This window comes from Scyliorhinus canicula, chromosome 2 (assembly GCF_902713615.1).
Source record: "Scyliorhinus canicula chromosome 2, sScyCan1.1, whole genome shotgun sequence".
NCBI classification, from domain to species: Eukaryota; Metazoa; Chordata; class Chondrichthyes; order Carcharhiniformes; family Scyliorhinidae; genus Scyliorhinus; species Scyliorhinus canicula.
The window spans coordinates 270767798-270786359 of record NC_052147.1 but is presented as its reverse complement, the minus strand read 5'-3'; the positions used below and the strand labels follow the sequence as shown (position 1 = coordinate 270786359).

General features: G+C 46.6%; 1 protein-coding gene across 1 annotated transcript in view; it reads right to left on the bottom strand.

The window, feature by feature from the left end:
• The window catches only part of LOC119962140 (contactin-associated protein-like 5), a 1413266-nt gene extending 1396491 nt beyond the window's left edge, over nt 1-16775 (bottom strand). Inside the window, exon 1 of the mRNA XM_038790064.1 lies at nt 16483-16775. Coding sequence (XP_038645992.1) covers nt 16483-16573 — 91 coding nt within the window. The 5' untranslated portion in view covers nt 16574-16775. The remainder of the gene's footprint in view (nt 1-16482) is intronic.
• Between the last annotated feature and the right edge of the window lie 1787 nt (nt 16776-18562).

Here is an 18562-nt window from a genome sequence, read left to right as displayed (position 1 = left end):
ATTCATTCATTCAGGTTCTCTGCAGCTTCAGAAGTACAGCAGTTATACAGTTTTGCTGGAGAAAACACGGAGGAGAGAGAGTGAGCAGGTCCTTGTCTCTGCGTGTCTGGGACTCGACTGCTCCCGATGGTCACTGAAAATCATCCCACTGGATCCAATCACCACTTGTTACTGGGAAAGTACGGCCTTTTGGACAATTCATTGTCCACCAGCCAATCAATCGAGCCCCACCCAATCTCTCTCTGGTGCTGAAAAGTCTGAGGTCTCCAATTCAAAACCAGCAGAGTATTCTGTCCTGTAACGTCTGAATATCCTCACTCCTCTCTGCTGTTTGACTTAAAGACACATGTCCATTAATCGTCCATGGATCAAACATGATAATGGCAAAATAAAAGAAAGAGGGAATAAAGGAATAAACAGGGAGGACCCTTACAAATTGGAACAGTTACCTGTATCCTAACGCATACCATGTCCTATTCATCCTGTGCTACATTTGCTCCTTGTTCCCAAACGTGTCATTTTAAAATTCTCAGCCTTGTGCCCCACCAAGGCCTCGCTCCCTCTCTAGTTCCATAACCTCCTCCAGGCCTACAAGGCCTCTGAGAACTCTGTGCCCCTTTAACGCTGGCCTTGTGTTCCTATCTTCAGCTTCCTTTGTTTAATAGCCATGCCTTCAGCCATCTGTACGATGGCACAGTGGTTAGTATTGTTGCCTCACAGTGCCTGTACCTGGGTTCAATTCTGACCTTGGGTGACTGTCTCTGTGGAATTTCCACTTTCGCCCTGTGTCTACATGGGTTTCCTTCGGTTGCTCCGGTTTCCTCCCACAGTCAAAAGCTGTGCAGGTTAGGTAGATTAGCCATGGTAAATTGCCCCTTAGCATTCATAGGGATGCAGGTTAGATGGAATTACGGGGCTAGGGCAGGAGATTGGGCCTAGGTAGGTTTCTCTTTCAGTGGGTCGGTACTGGCTCGATGGGCTGAATGATCTCTTTCCACACTGCAGGAAGTCTTTGGCTTTGTAGGTCCTAAGCTGTGGAATTTCCCCCTTCAAGCCTCTCGTTCTTTGCTTGAGCGCCACCTCTCTTTGTGACCAAGACTTTGGCCATTTTCCAAATACCTCATGGCTCTGAGATAGATTTTGTTTGATAACACTTGTGAAGTGCCTTGAGACTAACTACTACATAAAAGGTATTGTACAGTTGCAATATTTTGTTGCTCTTTTAATGATATCAAAGAATTCATAGCATTGCCTAACCTGTTGATAGAAAAAAGAACAAAGAACAAAGAAAAGTACAGCACAGGAACAGGCCATTCAGCTCTCCAAGCCTGCACCAACCATGCTGCCCGACTGAACTACAATCTTCTACACTTCCTGGGTCCGTGTCCCTCTATCCCATCCTATTCATGTATTTGTCAAGATTCTCCTTAAATGTCACTATCGTCCCTGCTTCCACCACCTCCTCCGGCAGCGAGTTCCAGGCATCCACTACCTTCTGTGTAAAAAACTTGCCTCGTACATCTCCTCGAAACCTTGCCCCTCGCACCTTAAACCTATGCCCCCTAGTAATTGACCCCTCTAACCTGGGGAAAAGCCTCTGACTATCCACTCTATCAGGTCACCCCTCAACCTCCGTCGTTCCAGTGAGAACAAACTGAGTTTATTCAACCGCTCCTCATAGCTAATGCCCTCCACACCAGGCAACATCCTGGTAAATCTCTTCTGCACCCTCTCTAAAGCCTCCACATCCTTCTGGTTGTGTGGTGACCAGAATTGAACACTATACTCCAAGTGTGGCCTAACTAAGGTTCTATACAGCTGCAACAGGACTTGCCAATTCTTATCCTCAATGGCCCGGCCAATGAAGGCAAGCATGCCGTATGCCTTCTTGACTACCTTCTCCACCTGTGTTGCCCCTTTCAGTGACCTGTGGACCTGTACACCTGGATCTCTCTGACTTTCAATACTCTTGAGGGTTCTTCCATTCACTGTATATTCCCTACCTGCATTAGACCTTCCAAAATGCATTTGTCCGGATTAAACTCCATCTGTCATTTCTCCGCCCAAGTCTCCAAACGAACAAAATCCTGCTGTATCCTCTGACAGTCCTCATCGCTATCTGCAATTTCACCAACCTTTGTGTCATCTGCAAACTGATCAGGCAGATGGCAGCGCAGTTTAATATCTCATACAAAATGTAGAGCCTTTGACAATGCAGCAGTCCTGCAGTATGACTTTGCATAGACCTAACAGCCTTGATCAAGCTATATAATGGAAAGTAACATAATATAGGACAATTCAAGAACAATGTTCCTTTTTCATGAGCGAATATTTATACTGTCTATCTGGTGTATCATCAGAATTTGAGTAAATTACTATGGTGGAGATGTAATACTTTTACTCTGTAACAAAAGCAATTTGCATTTATATAGTGCTGTTAACATTGATACACGTCCCAAGGTGTTTACTTCCATTTGAAATCTAATATTGTTGCATACATTGTGTTTCTGAGCTTGCAAAATAAAAAAGAAAGATATTGGAAAATTTAATCGAGCTCTTCAAAATAATGAGGGGTTCTGATAAAGTGCAAAGGAAGAAATTGTTTCATAGAATTAGAGGTATTCATAGAATCCCTAAAGTGCAGAAGAAGGCCATTCGCCCATCATGTCTGCACCGCCCCTCTGAAAGAGCACCCTGTCTAGTCCCACACCCCAAACCTATCCCCATAGCCCAGTAACCCCACCCACCCTTTTGGAGACTCTGAAGCAATTTATCATGGCCAATCCACCTAATCTGCACATCTTTGGACTGTGGGAGGAAACCGAAGCACCCGGAGAAAACCCATACAGACACGGGGAGAACGTGCAAACACCACACAGTAACCCAAGGTTGGAATCGAACCCGGGTCCCTGGCACTGCGACACTGTCCTGCCCTCCACTGCGCCGTTTCCGCTGGCAAGGTGGTCAGTAATAGGACTCAGATATAAAATATTAGCAAAAATAAGGAATGAAGAAGAGAGATTTATTTATGGTAATCTGAGCTGTTACGATCTAGAGTAAACTGCCTGGAAATATGGTGGAAGAGGATTCAACAGGACCTATCAAAAAAGAATTGGAGATATACTGGCAAAAAGGAAAAAAATGGCATGCTGGAGGGAAAGAACAGGGGAACGGAACAAATTACCAAAGGCGTTCACATCCCAAGAACAAATTAAGTGAACACTTGTTTCAAAGAATGGGCACAGACACAATGTGCTAAAAGGCTCCTTCTATGCCATACACACCTGTTATTCTATGAATATGGGTCTTGTTTGGCAAGAGAATTTGAGTTGCACTTGATTCTACTGTATCATATTTGGGTGTATGTCACCGAATACACCTTGAATTCCAAAGCAACACATATTTTCCACTTGCATCATGCAGTTCACGATAATATCAGCAACGTGCCACACTGTAATTCATCTCCTTCTACTTTATCACCTGATTAAGTTTTCATTCTTGCCCGGATTGCATGGTCCACCCCCAGCCCAATTTTCCATTCCGGTGTTCTGATGTTGGATGAATTAAGAAAGAACTTGTCTATTCAATTCCCAATGGAGGCTGTTCAAACTCACTACTCTGTCAGTAAGAAAAGTTGGTCTTAAGCTTAGTAGTGGTCCACTGCTCCACCAGTGGGTCCTGAATTTAATGCACACAACATTCAGCAATATACGAACTTGCTTTATTTTGCACCATTTAGCAATGCAAAGCATTGGAATTGTGGGATAATTAACTTTTAAGGTCGGTTTGAGGATAGCTAAGAACATGTTATCTTGTTATGGAGATGGATGGAAATTAAGGAGGTTCTCTGATTTCAATTCATCTGGATGTTTGCTGAGAGAGTTAGTTGCTATTTTGGACCTGATGCAGTTTGAAGTTCATCGTTAGCCAAAGTAAATGACAGAGAGACCTGCACTGTAAGCAGAGTTGCGAACGAACATTATTATTGACTATTTAAATGCAAGTGAGGCCTAATCTCAGTTTGATCTGAAGGGAAGGAGCTCAACGATTGCTTCATTTGAAGTTAATGGCGTATTCAAGGGACTTGAGGCATGCTTGTTCAATAGACGGTAAGGGCGATTTTGAGCTGCCTAGCCATGTGCCTAGCCATGTGCGAATTGGCGATGTAGGGGGAAAATCTGAGAGATTCATGTTTCCTGATTTTTCACGCTCCTTGCTGCCCACAAAGGGTGTGAACCACATTTAAATAGATTTTAATGTATTTGAATATTATTAACAGGCTGCCTTGCCACATGATCCCTTTACTAAATATTCGTACCTTGCCGACATGTGATGTCACATCACCGAGGTTTACATCAGGTTTGGACAAACGAGATTCATAATTGAGGGGATTCCCCCAGTGGTGCAGGAGATAAGTCGAGCCCCCCGTGGGGGGGTGTGGGAAAGGGGTTGGGGTCCTGCCTAGGCAGTGCCCTGGCATAGGTTGGCACTGTGCCAACCTGGCAGCGCTATGGGTGAGCTCTAGTGGGAGCCCCATTGGGGGGGTGGATTCATTTCTGTCTGGTGGGGGGAAGAGGGGATCGGACACTGAGTTGTGGGGTGGGGGGATGTAGGGGGAGTGCTGGAGATACTTTTGCAGTGAAGGGGCTGGGAGTTGCAGATGAAGAGCCCCCAATACCTCAATACCTACATGGTGGGGGCTGGGGGCTATTAGTTTGCAGTGCTGATCGGGGCACTTTTAAAGATGGTGCCCTGACCTCTGTGGAACTGGTTGCCATCTCTATCAGACCTTGTTCCACCAGGACAAACCACGCCCACTCATTTTAATTCTTAAATGAGCCTCTAGGAGGGAATTCTTTGGACGCGCCGGCCTGGCGATCGTAAATTCCCACCCGAGGTCAACGGACCTTTATATGGTCCTCATCCGTGGCGCTCTTGCGGTGGGTGTGGCTGAAGAATCCAGCCCTCAATGCCTGGTCTGTGAAACTGGAGAGTTACATGCCAGTTTTCATTCCGAGCCTGACACTTTGCCAAATTCTGGTAAGATTCTGCCCAGTAAGTGCACATGAACTCCTCAGGAAACTAAGCAAATTCGGCATTTCCACATTAACTCTTACCAACTTTTACAGATGCACCATAGAAAGCATCCTATCTGGCTGCATCACAGCCTGGTATGGCAACTGCTCAGCCCAAGACCGCAAGAAACTTCAGAGAGTCGTGAACACAGCCCAGTCCATCACACGAACCTGCCTCCCATCCATTGATTCCATCTACACCTCCCGCTGCCTGGGGAAAGCGGGCAGCATAATCAAAGACCCCTCCCACCCAGCTTACTCACTCTTCCAACTTCTTCCATCTGGCAGGAGATACAGAAGTCTGAGCACAAGCACGTACAGACTCAAAAACAGCTTCTTCCCCACTGTCACCAGACTCCTAAATGTCCCTCTTATGGACTGACCTCATGAACACTACACCACTGTATGCTTCAACGGATACCGATGCTTATGTAGTTACATTGTATATCTTGTGTTGCCCTATTATGGATTTTCTTTTATTCCCTTTTCTTCCCATGTACTTAATAATCTGTTGAGCTGCTCGCAGAAAAATATTTTCACTGTACCTCGGTACACGTGACAATAAACAAATCCAATCCAATCCAATCCATGTTAGTCCTGAGAATAGCGAGAAGTAAGTGACGTATCTAATGAAAATCCTCGAGGAAGGAAGTAAAGCAGAGTGCAAAACGTGTCTGGAGTTAGCTGCAAGCTGTAGTGTCAACTTAATCAAAATTGCTTTGTTAAATTCTTTTACATACAATAAAAATTCTCATGGCATAATTCTATTGGTCAAAACACAGTTTTCCAATCTTTAAAATGCAAACAGAACCTAAACAATCACAAGGCCTGGTCAATTGAATGCATGGCAACCAACTGTGGTGCAAAGGAAGTCAGAGGCGTGAATGAATTGAATTAGCACTCAGATCTTGGGGGGCTTGTTTCAGGGTTAGACGAGGCTGTAGAGAAAGAGAGGTGAGTACAGTACAGATTGCAATAAACAGGCTTGGCACATCAATTTTAAATGACACCAAGCTGCTGACTTCAAATTTAATTCAGAGCCTGTCTTGTTTAAGCATCAGGAATTGAGCATAAAGGCTGCAAAAGCATCACAGTAGTCCAGACGACAAAGCTGCAGCAATAGAAATCTTTCAGTCGCTCCTGAGGGTTATAGAATGATAGAATACAGCTCAGAAGGATGCCACTCTGCCCATTGTGCCTGTATCGGCACTTTAATAGCTCGCCCCAATTAATCCCACACCCCTGCTGTTTCCACAGAGCCATGTCATTTTTTTTCCTATTCAAGTATGTTTCCAAATCTCCTTTGAATGTTACTTTAAACCTGATTCTCTTCACTTTCAGGCAGCGTACTCCAGAGCATTGCTGCCTCACAGCACCAGGGTCCCGGGTTTGATTCCAACCTCGGGTGACCATCTGTGTCCAGTTTACACATCCTCCCCGTGTCTGTGTAAGTTTTCTCTGGGTGCTCCGGTTTCCTCCCACAGTCCAGAGATGTGCAGGTTAGGTGGATTGGCCATGCTAAATTGCCCCTTAGTGTCCAAAAGGTTAGGTGGGGTTACAGGGATAATTAGGGGTGGGGGATTGAGCCGAGGTAAGGTGATCTTCCGAAGGATTGTGGCAGACTCAATGGACCAAATGACCTACCTGTGCTCAGTAGGGATTCTATGATTTTATCAGAACAATTTGCATTTTTTTTAAATTGCTTCCTCATGACATCTCTGTTTTTTTTTCACTTTACATCTTTTGATCACTGACCGCTCTGCCACGAGAAACAGTTTCTCCGTATTTGCTTCATCAAAAACATTCATGATTTTGAACAACTCGATCAAATCTTTTCTCGAAGGAGAGAAATTCCAATTTCTCCTGTTGCTCTTGGAGAGGCACTTACAATGGATACATGATCAAAAAGGCAACACACCTATTATAAGAGGCTTGCATTGTGCATATGTTAGGGACAGGACTGAGTGTTGCTCAGTTGTTCATAGCAGGTGAAATGCATTGCAGGGAGGTATGCGAGGATCCCAGAAGGCATACATTCTGCAACATGAAAGATTTTAACTTAAATGTCCCCCCCCCCCCCCCCCCACATAAATTCAAAGACAACACTTTACCAGCTGGTACATTAAAAAGGCTCTTTCTGACCTCATCCGGTGGCCTTGACATCGATCATAATGAAGTGCTTTGAGTGGTTGGTCATGTGTCGCAACATCTCCAAACTCCCAGAACACCTTGATCCACTGCAATTCGCATACCGCCACAACCGGTCCACAGCAGACACCTTGCTCTTCACTCATCCCGAGAGCACCTGGACAATGAGGACTCCGATATCAGACTCCTATTCATTGACTACAGCTCTGCCTTCAACACCATAATCCCAGCCAAGCATCTATCAAAGCTCCAAAACCTAGGACTTGGCTCCTCACTCTGCAACTGGATCCTCGACTTTCTAACCTATGGACCACTATCAGTAAGAATAAACAACAACACCTCCTTCATGATAGTCCTCAATACCAGGGGCCCTCAATGCTGCATACTTAGCTGCCTACTATACTCCCTACACACACTCGACTGTGTGGCAAAACTTGGCTACAACTCCAACTTCTCCCTACACACACTCGACTGCGTGGCAAAACTTGGCTCCAACTCCATCTACAGGTTTGCTGATGACACAACCATAGTGGGTCAGATCACAAACAATGATGAGTCAGAATACTGGAGGGAGATAGGGAACCTAGTGGAGTGCTGCAAGGATAACAATCTCTCCCTCAATGTCAGCAAAACTAAAGAGCTGGTCATTGACTTCAGGAAGCAATGCTTCGTACACACCCCTGTCTGCATCAATGGTGCCGAGGTGGAGATGGTTGACAGCTTCAAATTCCCAGATTGCACATCATCAACAATTTGTCCTGGTCCACCCAAGTCGATGCTACAATCAAGAAAGCACAACAGCGCCTATACTTCCTCAGGAAACTAAGGAAATTTGGTATGTCCACATTAACTCTGACCAACTTTTACAAGTGCACCATAGAAAGCATCCTACCTGGCTGCATCACAGCCTGGTATGGCAACTGCTCGGCCCAAGACTGTAAGAAACTACAGAGAGTCGTGAGCACACACAAACCCACCTCCCACCATTGACTCTGTCTACACCTCTCACTGCCTTGGGAAAGCGGGCAGCATAATCAAAGACCCACCACCTGGTTTATTCACTCTTCCAACTTCTTCCATCGGGTAGGAGATACGGAAATCTGAGAACACGCACTTAAATATTCTTAAATATTCAAAAACAGCTTCTTCCTCGCTGATACCAGACTCCTTAATGACCCTTTTATGGACTGATCTCTCTTCACACACTTTCTCTACTGAGTAGAACTACACTCCTGTATGCTTCACCTAATGCCTGTGTCTATTTATTTACATTATTTATTTTATGTTTGCCCTATTATGGATTTTCTTTAATGTACGGAATGATCTGTCTGAACTGTATGCAGAACAATACTTTTCACTATACCTCGGTACATGCGATGATAAATAGATCCAATCCAAAGGAAGAAAAAGCGTCAGCTATAGCTCAGTTGGCTGCACTCCCGGAGCCACAAGGTTTTGGGTTCAAGTCCCACTCCAGGACTTGTACACTAAAAAAGAAATCAAGGTCAACACTCCATTACAATACGGAGGGAGTGCTGCACTGTCGGAGTTGTCATCTTTTAGTTAAACTGAGGCCCCATGTGTATGTGGATAAATATAAAATAACCTGTTTCAAAGAAGAGCAGTAAACGTAACCCCTGTTTCCTGAATATTTATCATTCAATCATCATCATTTAAAACAGATGACCTGGTCATTGTTATACTACCGTTTGTTGGAGTCTGCTGTATGCCTATTGGCTTCCGCAGTTCCTACTGGTCACACATCAAAAATACTCCATTGCTGTAAAGTACTTTGAGATATCCGGTGATCACAATAAAATACACATGATTTTCTGTTTCTCTTTCTTGAAACAATGAGAAACAAAAGAGTACTGTGTCCAAAACCCATGTATCTAAGATGCTGTCCTTTGTATTTACTTGGCATTTTTGAATCATACATTAATATCGCACATTCTTACATAGCTTTCTGGTGAAGATGTTCATGCAAGGAACAATATTGTGCCTGGAGGGATCAGACCAAACACAACAGAGTGACAGTGTTGGTGAGATAAGGATTTTCAATATGAAGTAGCTGAAGGCATACATTCCAAGTTATTCATTTAAGGCTTGTCAAACCCTTGTCCTTCAGTTACTACAGGTTCGGCATTGTTACAAACTGCTTTTTTCGATACAACATGAGGAACCAACAACTGCAACTAAACGTACGTCTTCACTGGACCGGATGTCAGACGCAACGCCGACGCTGAAGCAATTTTCCAGCAAGTGTTAATACGAATGATTTATGCGGCTGAAAGTAGGGTGGAGGGTGGGGGAAGCAGGGGGGGGGGGGGGGGGGGGTGGAGTGGTGAAAACTATAATTTTAAAAATTCATTCATGAGATGAGGGCATCAATGATGAGGTCAGCATTTTATTCTTTATCCCCAAATGCCCTTGAGAAGGTGGTAGTGAGCTGCCTTCTTCAACAGCTGCAGTCCACGTGGTGTGGGTGCAAGCCACAGTGTGGTTAGGGAGGGGGTTCCAACATTTTGATCCAGTGACAATGAAATAATGGTGACAGGTTGGCGAGTAGCTTGGAAGGGAAAGTTTAAGGTGATTTTGTTGCTGCATGTGTCTTCCTAGATACTAGTTGTCATGGGTTTGGAAGGTTTTTGCCAAGAAGCCTTGCAGTTCCTGCTGTGCATCCTGTACATGGTATGCACTCTTGCCACTGTGTGCCAGTGGTGGAGGGAGTAAATGCTTGTGGGTAGAGTGCCAGTCAAACGGGCTGCTTTGTTCTGGATGGTTTCGAGCTTCTTGAGGGTCGCTGGAGCTGCACTCATCCAGGCAAGTGGAGAGTATTCCATCATTCTTGTGGGAGAATCTACAACTATGGGCCACTGTTTAAAAATACGGGCTTGTCCATTTAAAATTAGATTTTCATCTCTCAGAGTCTTTGACACTCTCTTCCTGAAAAGGTGGTGGAGGCAGATGTTTGAATATTTTTAAGGCAGAAGTGGGTAGATTTGTGGTAAGCAAGGGGGGGGGGGTGGTGTGATACATTCTCAGGAGTCTGCGGGTTGCAGGTTTGAGGTTATTATCAGGTCAACCATGTTCTTATTAAATGGTGGAGCAGACTCGAGGGGCTGAATGGCCTACTCCTGCTCCTTGGTCACATGTTTGTATCACACTGTTGAATTATGCCTTATCAATGGTGGGCAGGCTTTCCAGAACCAGCAGGGGAGTTATTTGCTGCATGATTCCTAGCCTCTGAACTGCTCTTGTAGCCACAGTATTTACATGGCTAGTCCAGCTCAGTTTCTGGACAATGGTTCCAGGTAGTGGGGGATTTGGTGATGGTTATGCATCGAATGTCAAGGGCAATGGTTAGATTATTTTTTGTTGGCGATGGTTACTACCTGGCAGTTGTGTGGCATCAATATTGCATGCTACTTGTCAACCCAAGCCTGGATATTGTCCAGGTCTTGCTGCATTTGGTCATGGACTATCAGTATTTGAGGAGGCATGAATGATGTTGAACATTGTGCAATCATCAGTGAGCATCTCCACTTCTGACCTTAAGACGGAAGGAAGGTAATTGATGAAGCAGCTGAAGATTGTTGGACCTAGGACACTACTCTGAGGAACTCTTGCAGTGATGTCCTAGAACTGAGATGATTGACGCCAACCATCAAAACCGTGATCCTTTGTGCTAGGTATGACTCCAACCAGTAGGTTTCCTCCCTGTTTCCTATTGACTCCAGTTTATCTGGGGCTCCTTGATGTCACACCCGATCAAATGCTGTCTTGATGTCAAGAGCAGTCACGTTATCTCTGAGTTCCGCTCTTTTGTCCATATTTGAACCATGGCTGTAATGAGGTCAGGAGCGGAGTGGTCATGGCAGAACCCAAACTGAGCATCCATGCGCAGGTTATTGGAATGTAACTGCTACTTGATAACATTGTTGATGATCCCTTTCATACTTTTACTGACAATGGAGAGTAGATTGCCGTGGTGGTAATTGGTTGCGTTGGATTTGACCTGTTTCTTGTGTTCAGGACACACCTGGGCAATTCTACACATTTCTGGATAGATGCTAGTGTTGTTGCTGTACTGAAACAGCTTGGCTAGGGGTGCGGCAAGTCCTGGAGCACAAATCTTCAATACAATTGCTGGAATATTGTCAGAGACAGGGACGCAGTATTAATAAATTGTTGAAAGTTCACAAAGTCACTTCAAGTGTGGGAGGGAGGGGGCGTGACATCTGGAGCAGGCAATTTTAAACAGGGCAACTTCATGGCAAATCAACCAAAACCCAATTTTAAAGCATACGCCTATCAGTAAACCAAGCTGTTCAATGGTCATTTTTTTAAATTTACGTTTCAAAACTGACTTGTTCATTTTTAATTCTTTTGAAGAAAAAACACCACTTACATGGGACTGGCCCATGATGATGCTTGGTGAAGTACTGCAGTGGTTTGCTGTTGCCTACTGCAATATGGCTGAACAGGAAACTCTCCCACTCTTACAGCCCGCCATCAGGCATACCGGACAGATATACAGGCTGATCATCATCCTGTTCGGCCAAGTAACCAATGTACCTTCCCAGGCCATCAGATCCTGAAATAGGATTTGAACTCAGATCTTCGGACCACAGAGGTGCTCTATCATTGCACCCGCAACGCCATACACTTAGCTTGAGGCATAAGAAAATATGACAAGTATTGCTGCTTGTAATATTCTAAACATGGTACTAGTAGTAAGCCCGTAGGTGCATCCTAACTGCATAAGGCAATTAGTAACGTATCTGAAACTCAATAGGAAGAAACCTGAAACATTTGTCTGCATCTTTATTTCAGTAAGGTATAGTATCAAGAGTTATGGAGCGAAGGCAGGTAAATGGAGGCAGGTCAATGACAGATCAAATTGATCATGACTCAAGGGGCTGAATAGATTACTCCTGTTCCTAGGTTACTACCTTCTTAAGTCCTTTGTGACCTTATCACATTGACGTGATAAAGTCTTATGATATCCGACTTTTCCAAGGTTTAGATCCTTAGCATTTGTTTTTTTTTTCTTACAACTAGGCTCGCTGCATTTATTCTACCCATTAAGGGATTTGTGCTTTTTTGAGATCATCTTGTTCAAGTTTGGGATAAAATGTATAACTTATGAACTCACTCTCTAGGGGCTGGTTTAGCTCACTAGGCTAAATCGCTGGCTTTAAAAGCAGGCTAGCAGCACGGTTCGATTCCCGTACCAGCCTCCCCAGACAGGCGCTGGAATGTGGCGACTAGGGGCTTTTCACAGTAACTTCATTGAAGCCTACTCGTGACAATAAGCGATTTTCATTCATTCAGGAGGAAGGTTGTAGGAAGGTTGGGTGAGAATTCTGACAGCAATAAAATGAGAGATTTCAGAATTTCCCCAGTTGTGTCCATAAATGTTCAAACTTTCCCCCAAATTCCCCTGCCAACCGCAGGACACATCTGACTGAAATTTGAGATATTATCAGTGTATATAATCAGTCCATCATCAGATACTAATAAGTATCATCGGTTTATATAATATTATACAGTCTTATCATATCCTCCATCAATGTAGCAAGGCTACTAAAGACTTAGAAACATAGTAACAGGTAAGTCATTCAAATATTTGAACCTGCTTCACTTCAATTAGATCACGGTTGATCTGTAGTTCAACTCCACTTATGTATCTTAAGTAAAGATATCAAGGAATACGGAATAAACAGAATTCTATCAATCCTAGTCCTGGAAGATCAAATAGTTCCAGCATCCACAGCCTTTTTCCAAGAGAGATTTTTATGTATCTGACACCATATATGTGTGTCAAAATGCTTCCTGATATCACTCCTAAATGGCCCAGTTCTCATTTTAAGGAAATGCCCTCTCTTTTTTTTGTTCTTGATGTCGCCAGGGAATATTTTTCTCCGTATTTGCCTTATTGAAGCTTTATTAAGCATCAGATCCCCCCACATCCCCTATAATGTGGAGAATACAGTTCATGTTTATGCAACCTGTTTTCGTAATTTAAACCCTCTAAGGCCTGGCATTATTTTGATGCAGCACTTAAAAGCAATGAAAAAAATCATAGCATTGAAGTTCCCCAGTCAAGCAGATGGCTTACAAGCCTTCTAACGACAGGTCTAAAGTCTGAAATTTGTGTTCACATTTAGCCTGTGAAAGTACGTCAGATCCCAGGGTCCACAACAGTTGAGTAAGCTGCGCCCAGAGTTTAAAATACAGTCTTTGGTAACATTGAACAAGGGTTGCATAGTTAATAACAGACCATTTAGGTTGCAGGGCAAGATCCATGTCCACCTCAGCTGGAATGGAGACCAAACTGTGCTGTTGGCTGTTGATCTGATCCACGGGTTAGCCAACTAGCCAACTCAGCTAACCACTCCCCCAACAGAGTGCTTAAAAAAAGCTTAATAAGTTGTCTGCAATTGCAAATCATCGCAGCAAACTGAAACCAAACAACCAAAGGTCGCTCTGTTGTGGAAAGCTAATTGTCAAATGGCAGAGCTAAATTTATAATGAGACATTAGACTAATTTGATGCGCTATAAGGGAGGCAGGTATGGATTAATTTGCTACTGCTGTAATCAGTTATGTCACTTCAGAGAGAGTAAGATAAAAACGAAAACTAAAAGTTCCGCAAACCCCCATGGTTTTGGCGATGAATATTGGGTAAGCTGCACAATGTATTCAAACTGAACCTTTAGTTAGATTCTTCATTGTTAAGTCTGAGGCTGACTGAGAAAGATCACAGCTCCCAGTGGCAGTTCTGCCTTGCGAGGTTCCAGACTCATTGGCGAGCCAGGAACAACATGGGTAACAGCAGACCAATTGGTCCAGTTGTCGCATTGCCGAACTCCATCCCAGAGGAAGAACTTGGTCCCTTGCCTCCCTCTCCATCTCAGAGGCAGACAGAACACTAACAAATGCTGCCACAACCCCTCTCAGGGACACGAGCACCAACTAGACAACGGACAAGCTGGTCTTGGAGCCCTTGCCAGGCAAATCGATGCCCGGAACCTGTTCTGAGCAGCAGTTGCAGCTCAAAACTGAACTCTATATATTTCAACACAAGTCTTTCAAAACCATACAATGTACCTTCAACAGATATTGTGGAATTAAAACCTCAACATGTTATTTCACTTCTCCAACTAGCAGGGCAGAAGCAATTGCAATAAGTGAGATAAGGCAGATGCCACATCTAAGATTGACATAGAATTAGGACACGGTGTCACTCTCAAGGCTCTCCATGTTTGTGCTCCCTATTTTGATGAGAAGACTGTAAGAAAATCTGGTATGCATCTATCAAGACCAATTTTCTTGACGGGGGGGGGGGGGGGGGGGTTGGCAACTTCCCTGAGAAAACCACTCTGTAGTGACATCTATCTGCAGCCAGAGAACTGCAGCACAGGTTAATGTGAGCAGGGTGCACTCACTCACTGACTCTGCAAGCCCAGTCCCCTCAAAGGGAGCATCAAAGGTTGTGACAGCTGAACGTCGCTGGCTGATGCAGACAGAGCTGTTGCTTCCAGAGCGGAAAAGGCAGCCTGTCTGCTCCCTAACAACCGACAGTGCCTTGCAACGGAAACATGAGAGAGAGAGAGGAGTTTAACTGCGGTTTTAACTGAACGCACCTCCACTAATCTTTCAGAACCAAGTCACACACTTTGCTCATTGACAGGTCGCCCTGACCCCCCCCCCCCTCCCCCCCTCCCCAGGTCTGTGCGAATTCTCTCCACTTTGTCATTTTTGTCTTTTCCACTTGGAAACCCCGGGCTGGGCTGAACCTGGGCTGTTGCACATTGACATCCCTGATCCCTGAAAGTACACCTAGAAAAAAAGGCAGAGGTATATCTCGCGGATTCCACACTTTTAACGCGATGAATGTTTTGAGTGCACGGATTAAACACACACACACAAACACCCAGAAAATGCCACGTGCTGACGATGTGCCCAAGACGTTGAATCACAATGAGGAGGCATTAGGAACCCAGACAGTTGGGCGTTGGGGAGGGTTAAAGAGAGAAAGGGTGATGAGCAATTTGTCCTGACTCGGGGTGGTGGGGGGGGGGGGGGGGGGGTCATCATCAGCCCCCTTGCTCACCCCCCACCATCTCTCCCCCACTTCCCATCTGCTGCCAAGTTTCAGCTTTTCCTGCAATTTCCCTGCACAGGAACAGAAGATGGGTCCGGCTGACGGGTGTTTATGAACCTCAATGATTGTGGGGGTGGGGGAGGGAATCTAGATTTAGGAAGGAACTTGTCAGCAGATAGATTGATGGAGTGAAGGAGCCGCTACCAGCACAAGTGAGCCAGTGTTTATCAGGAGGAATCCTGCCCCTTGCTTCAGTGCATTCCAATAACCGAAGTTCCTCTTAAGTTTTTTTTTGTTGCCTTCTCGAAATCGAGAAATCCCCCCCCCCCCCCCCCCCCGGCCTGGTACTGTGCGGCAGTGTGACCTGCACATCCTACACACCTAAAAACACCAGCATTGCCCCCTGTCCGTGAGGTTATTGGGTTTCAATGTTTCTCAGACTTTTCTCAAATAATCCTAGTTGGGGGATTTGGGGTCCAGTGGAATTGAGTTGCCTTCAAATCCCCCCCCCCCCCCCCCCCCCCACCACACACGCAGACCTCCCCCTCCTCCCTAATTCAAATGAGCATTTACGGGGAGCCCGGACTGATGGGAGGGATGCAAAGTGTGTGAGTAAACAGGCACATACCCTGCACTGTCAGACAGTGTCTGCCCAACCGCTCTCATTACCCAGGGCTCCCACTGACTACAGGCACCGGGTGCAGGTGGCTTTCCCATACTGTCTGGCTCCAAGTTACTGATGCTCATCATTTGAACAGGTTTCCAGGAGAGGGGGCGGGATGGGGGGGGGGGGGGGGGTCACAATAACCAATCGCTCGCCTTCCATTTAGAAATAAAGTTCCAGACCAGAGGAAGAAGGGGATTTGAGTGCGAGGTGCCAGTATGGCAATGTGTTCCGGAGTGCCACTGTGTGGCAGGGAACAAGGGTAAGGGGGGGGGGGGGGGGGGGGGGGGGGGGCAGAGGCTGGGATGGAGATGCAGGCACATGCCTCTCTCCCCCTTCACAGGGTCTCTGACTTTCCAAGTCCGGTGCAGACAAAGCAAGCTCACTGCAAGAATCCCCACAACAAGATTCAGCCCGTTGCAGCACTTTTAAAATATATCCATTTCTATCCAGGGTGTGCAATAAGCCAGAAGCTGTACTCACGGGAAGAAGCGCCGGCGATACACAGCCACAGACTGATGGATAGAGAGAGGGCCAGCCAGATGTTGGCAGCAGCCAGCGAGTCCATTTTCATGCGAGTCAGAGAGAATCAGGACAACTCTCTGCGCCTCACCATGTCAGCCAGCATCTGATTCCCTCCTGTCCCCTTGCTTCTTGTTTCTCTCTCTCTCTCTGTCTCTCTCTCTCTCTCCTCCCTCCTCTCCTCCCTCCCTCTCTCTTGCCTCCTCCTCTTTCTGGAGCAGCTGCTTGTTCACGCCATCCCGCCGCTACCACGTTCTCTTGCGCCAACCAGAGAAGCAGGAATGAGGGCCGGAGAAGCGAGAGAGGGAGAGATGCAGGGAGGCTGCTGTGGGGAGGGGAGGGGAGGAGGCTGAGGGACCGGCCCTGGGGTGTGTCTGTTCCCCAGCCTCTGCCCAAATGAAGTAGAACAGCCCACAGCAAGATTCCCCTCCACCCACCCACACACACACCGCTGCCTCTCCCTTGCTACTTATTGACACTCAATCCGCCACTTGCTGTTGTTTATTTTTATAACACGGAGTGTCCTAAATCCATTCATCATCAATCCTCGTCAGCTGAAAGTTCCCACACCAGCAATGATCACCTCTTCCATACTTCACAATTCTGACCGATAGCTTTCAACACTTTCTCACCCGTTCAACCCGGCGGTGGGCACAGCCCGGAATGTGCCCCATTCACCTACCCACCCACTCACCGACCACCCACCCACTCACACACTCACAAACCCACCCACCGAATCACCCACTCACCCACCACCCACCCACTCACACACTCACAAACCCACCCACTCACCCACCACCCACCCACTCACACACTCAAAAACCCACCCACCCAATCGCCCACTCACCCACCCACACACCGAATCACCCACTGACCCACACCCACCCACTCATACACACACCCACCCACCCAATCACCCACCCACTCACCGAATCACCCACTCACACACCCACCCACTCACCCACCCATCCACCCACCCACTCACCCACTCACCCACCCATCCACCCACCCACTCACCCACCCACTCACCCACTCACTCACCCACCCACCCACTCACTCACCCACTCACTCACTCACCCACCCACTCACTCACCCACCCACTCACCCACTCACCCACCCACTCACCCAATCGCCCACTCACCCACCCACCCACCGAATCACCCACTCACCCACACCCACCCACTCATACACACACCCACCCACCCAATCACCCACCCACTCACCGAATCACCCACTCACACACCCACCCACTCACCCACCCATCCACCCACCCACTCACCCACTCACCCACCCATCCACCCACCCACTCACCCACCCACTCACCCACTCACTCACCCACCCACCCACTCACTCACCCACTCACTCACTCACCCACCCACTCACTCACCCACCCACTCACCCACTCACCCACCCACTCACCGAATCACCCACTCAAACACCCACTCACCGAATCACCCACTCACACACCCACCCACCCAATCACCCACACCCACCCACCCACTCACCCACCCACTCACCCACAAGCCACCGCCCCCCCCCCCCCTCCCGGTAAATGTATTCATTGCTGATGAATGATTGGGTTTGGAGCGGCGGGCCCGAGTGAAACGACAGGACAGCGAAACCTCCACTAAGACAGCAAGTTAAACTCCAGACTCCCAGATAAACTCTCAATTAATAATCATCAGCCTGACTTCTTGTCACAACTCTCCCAGTCCCTGAGCATGGAAGGCAGCGTGGAATGCATCCTTATTGACAGCAATATCCCAACAAGAAGCCGCGTTCGGGCTGGTTTATTCCTCCCCTCCCAATCCCTGATGTGTGTGTGTGTGTGTGTGTGTGGTGGCGGGGGGGGGGTAATCTTACATTTGATTTTGTTTTGGGAGGGAGGGTGGGATTAAGTTAAGATTCCCACCACGCGTGCTGATCGATATAAATGTCCGAGGACGATTTATTCACCTTTAAAGTTGGGAGTCGGTCCACTGTGGGTACTGGGAAGCAAGGAGGGAGGGACTGAAGCTGAGCTGTCCGTGGGAGAGAAGTG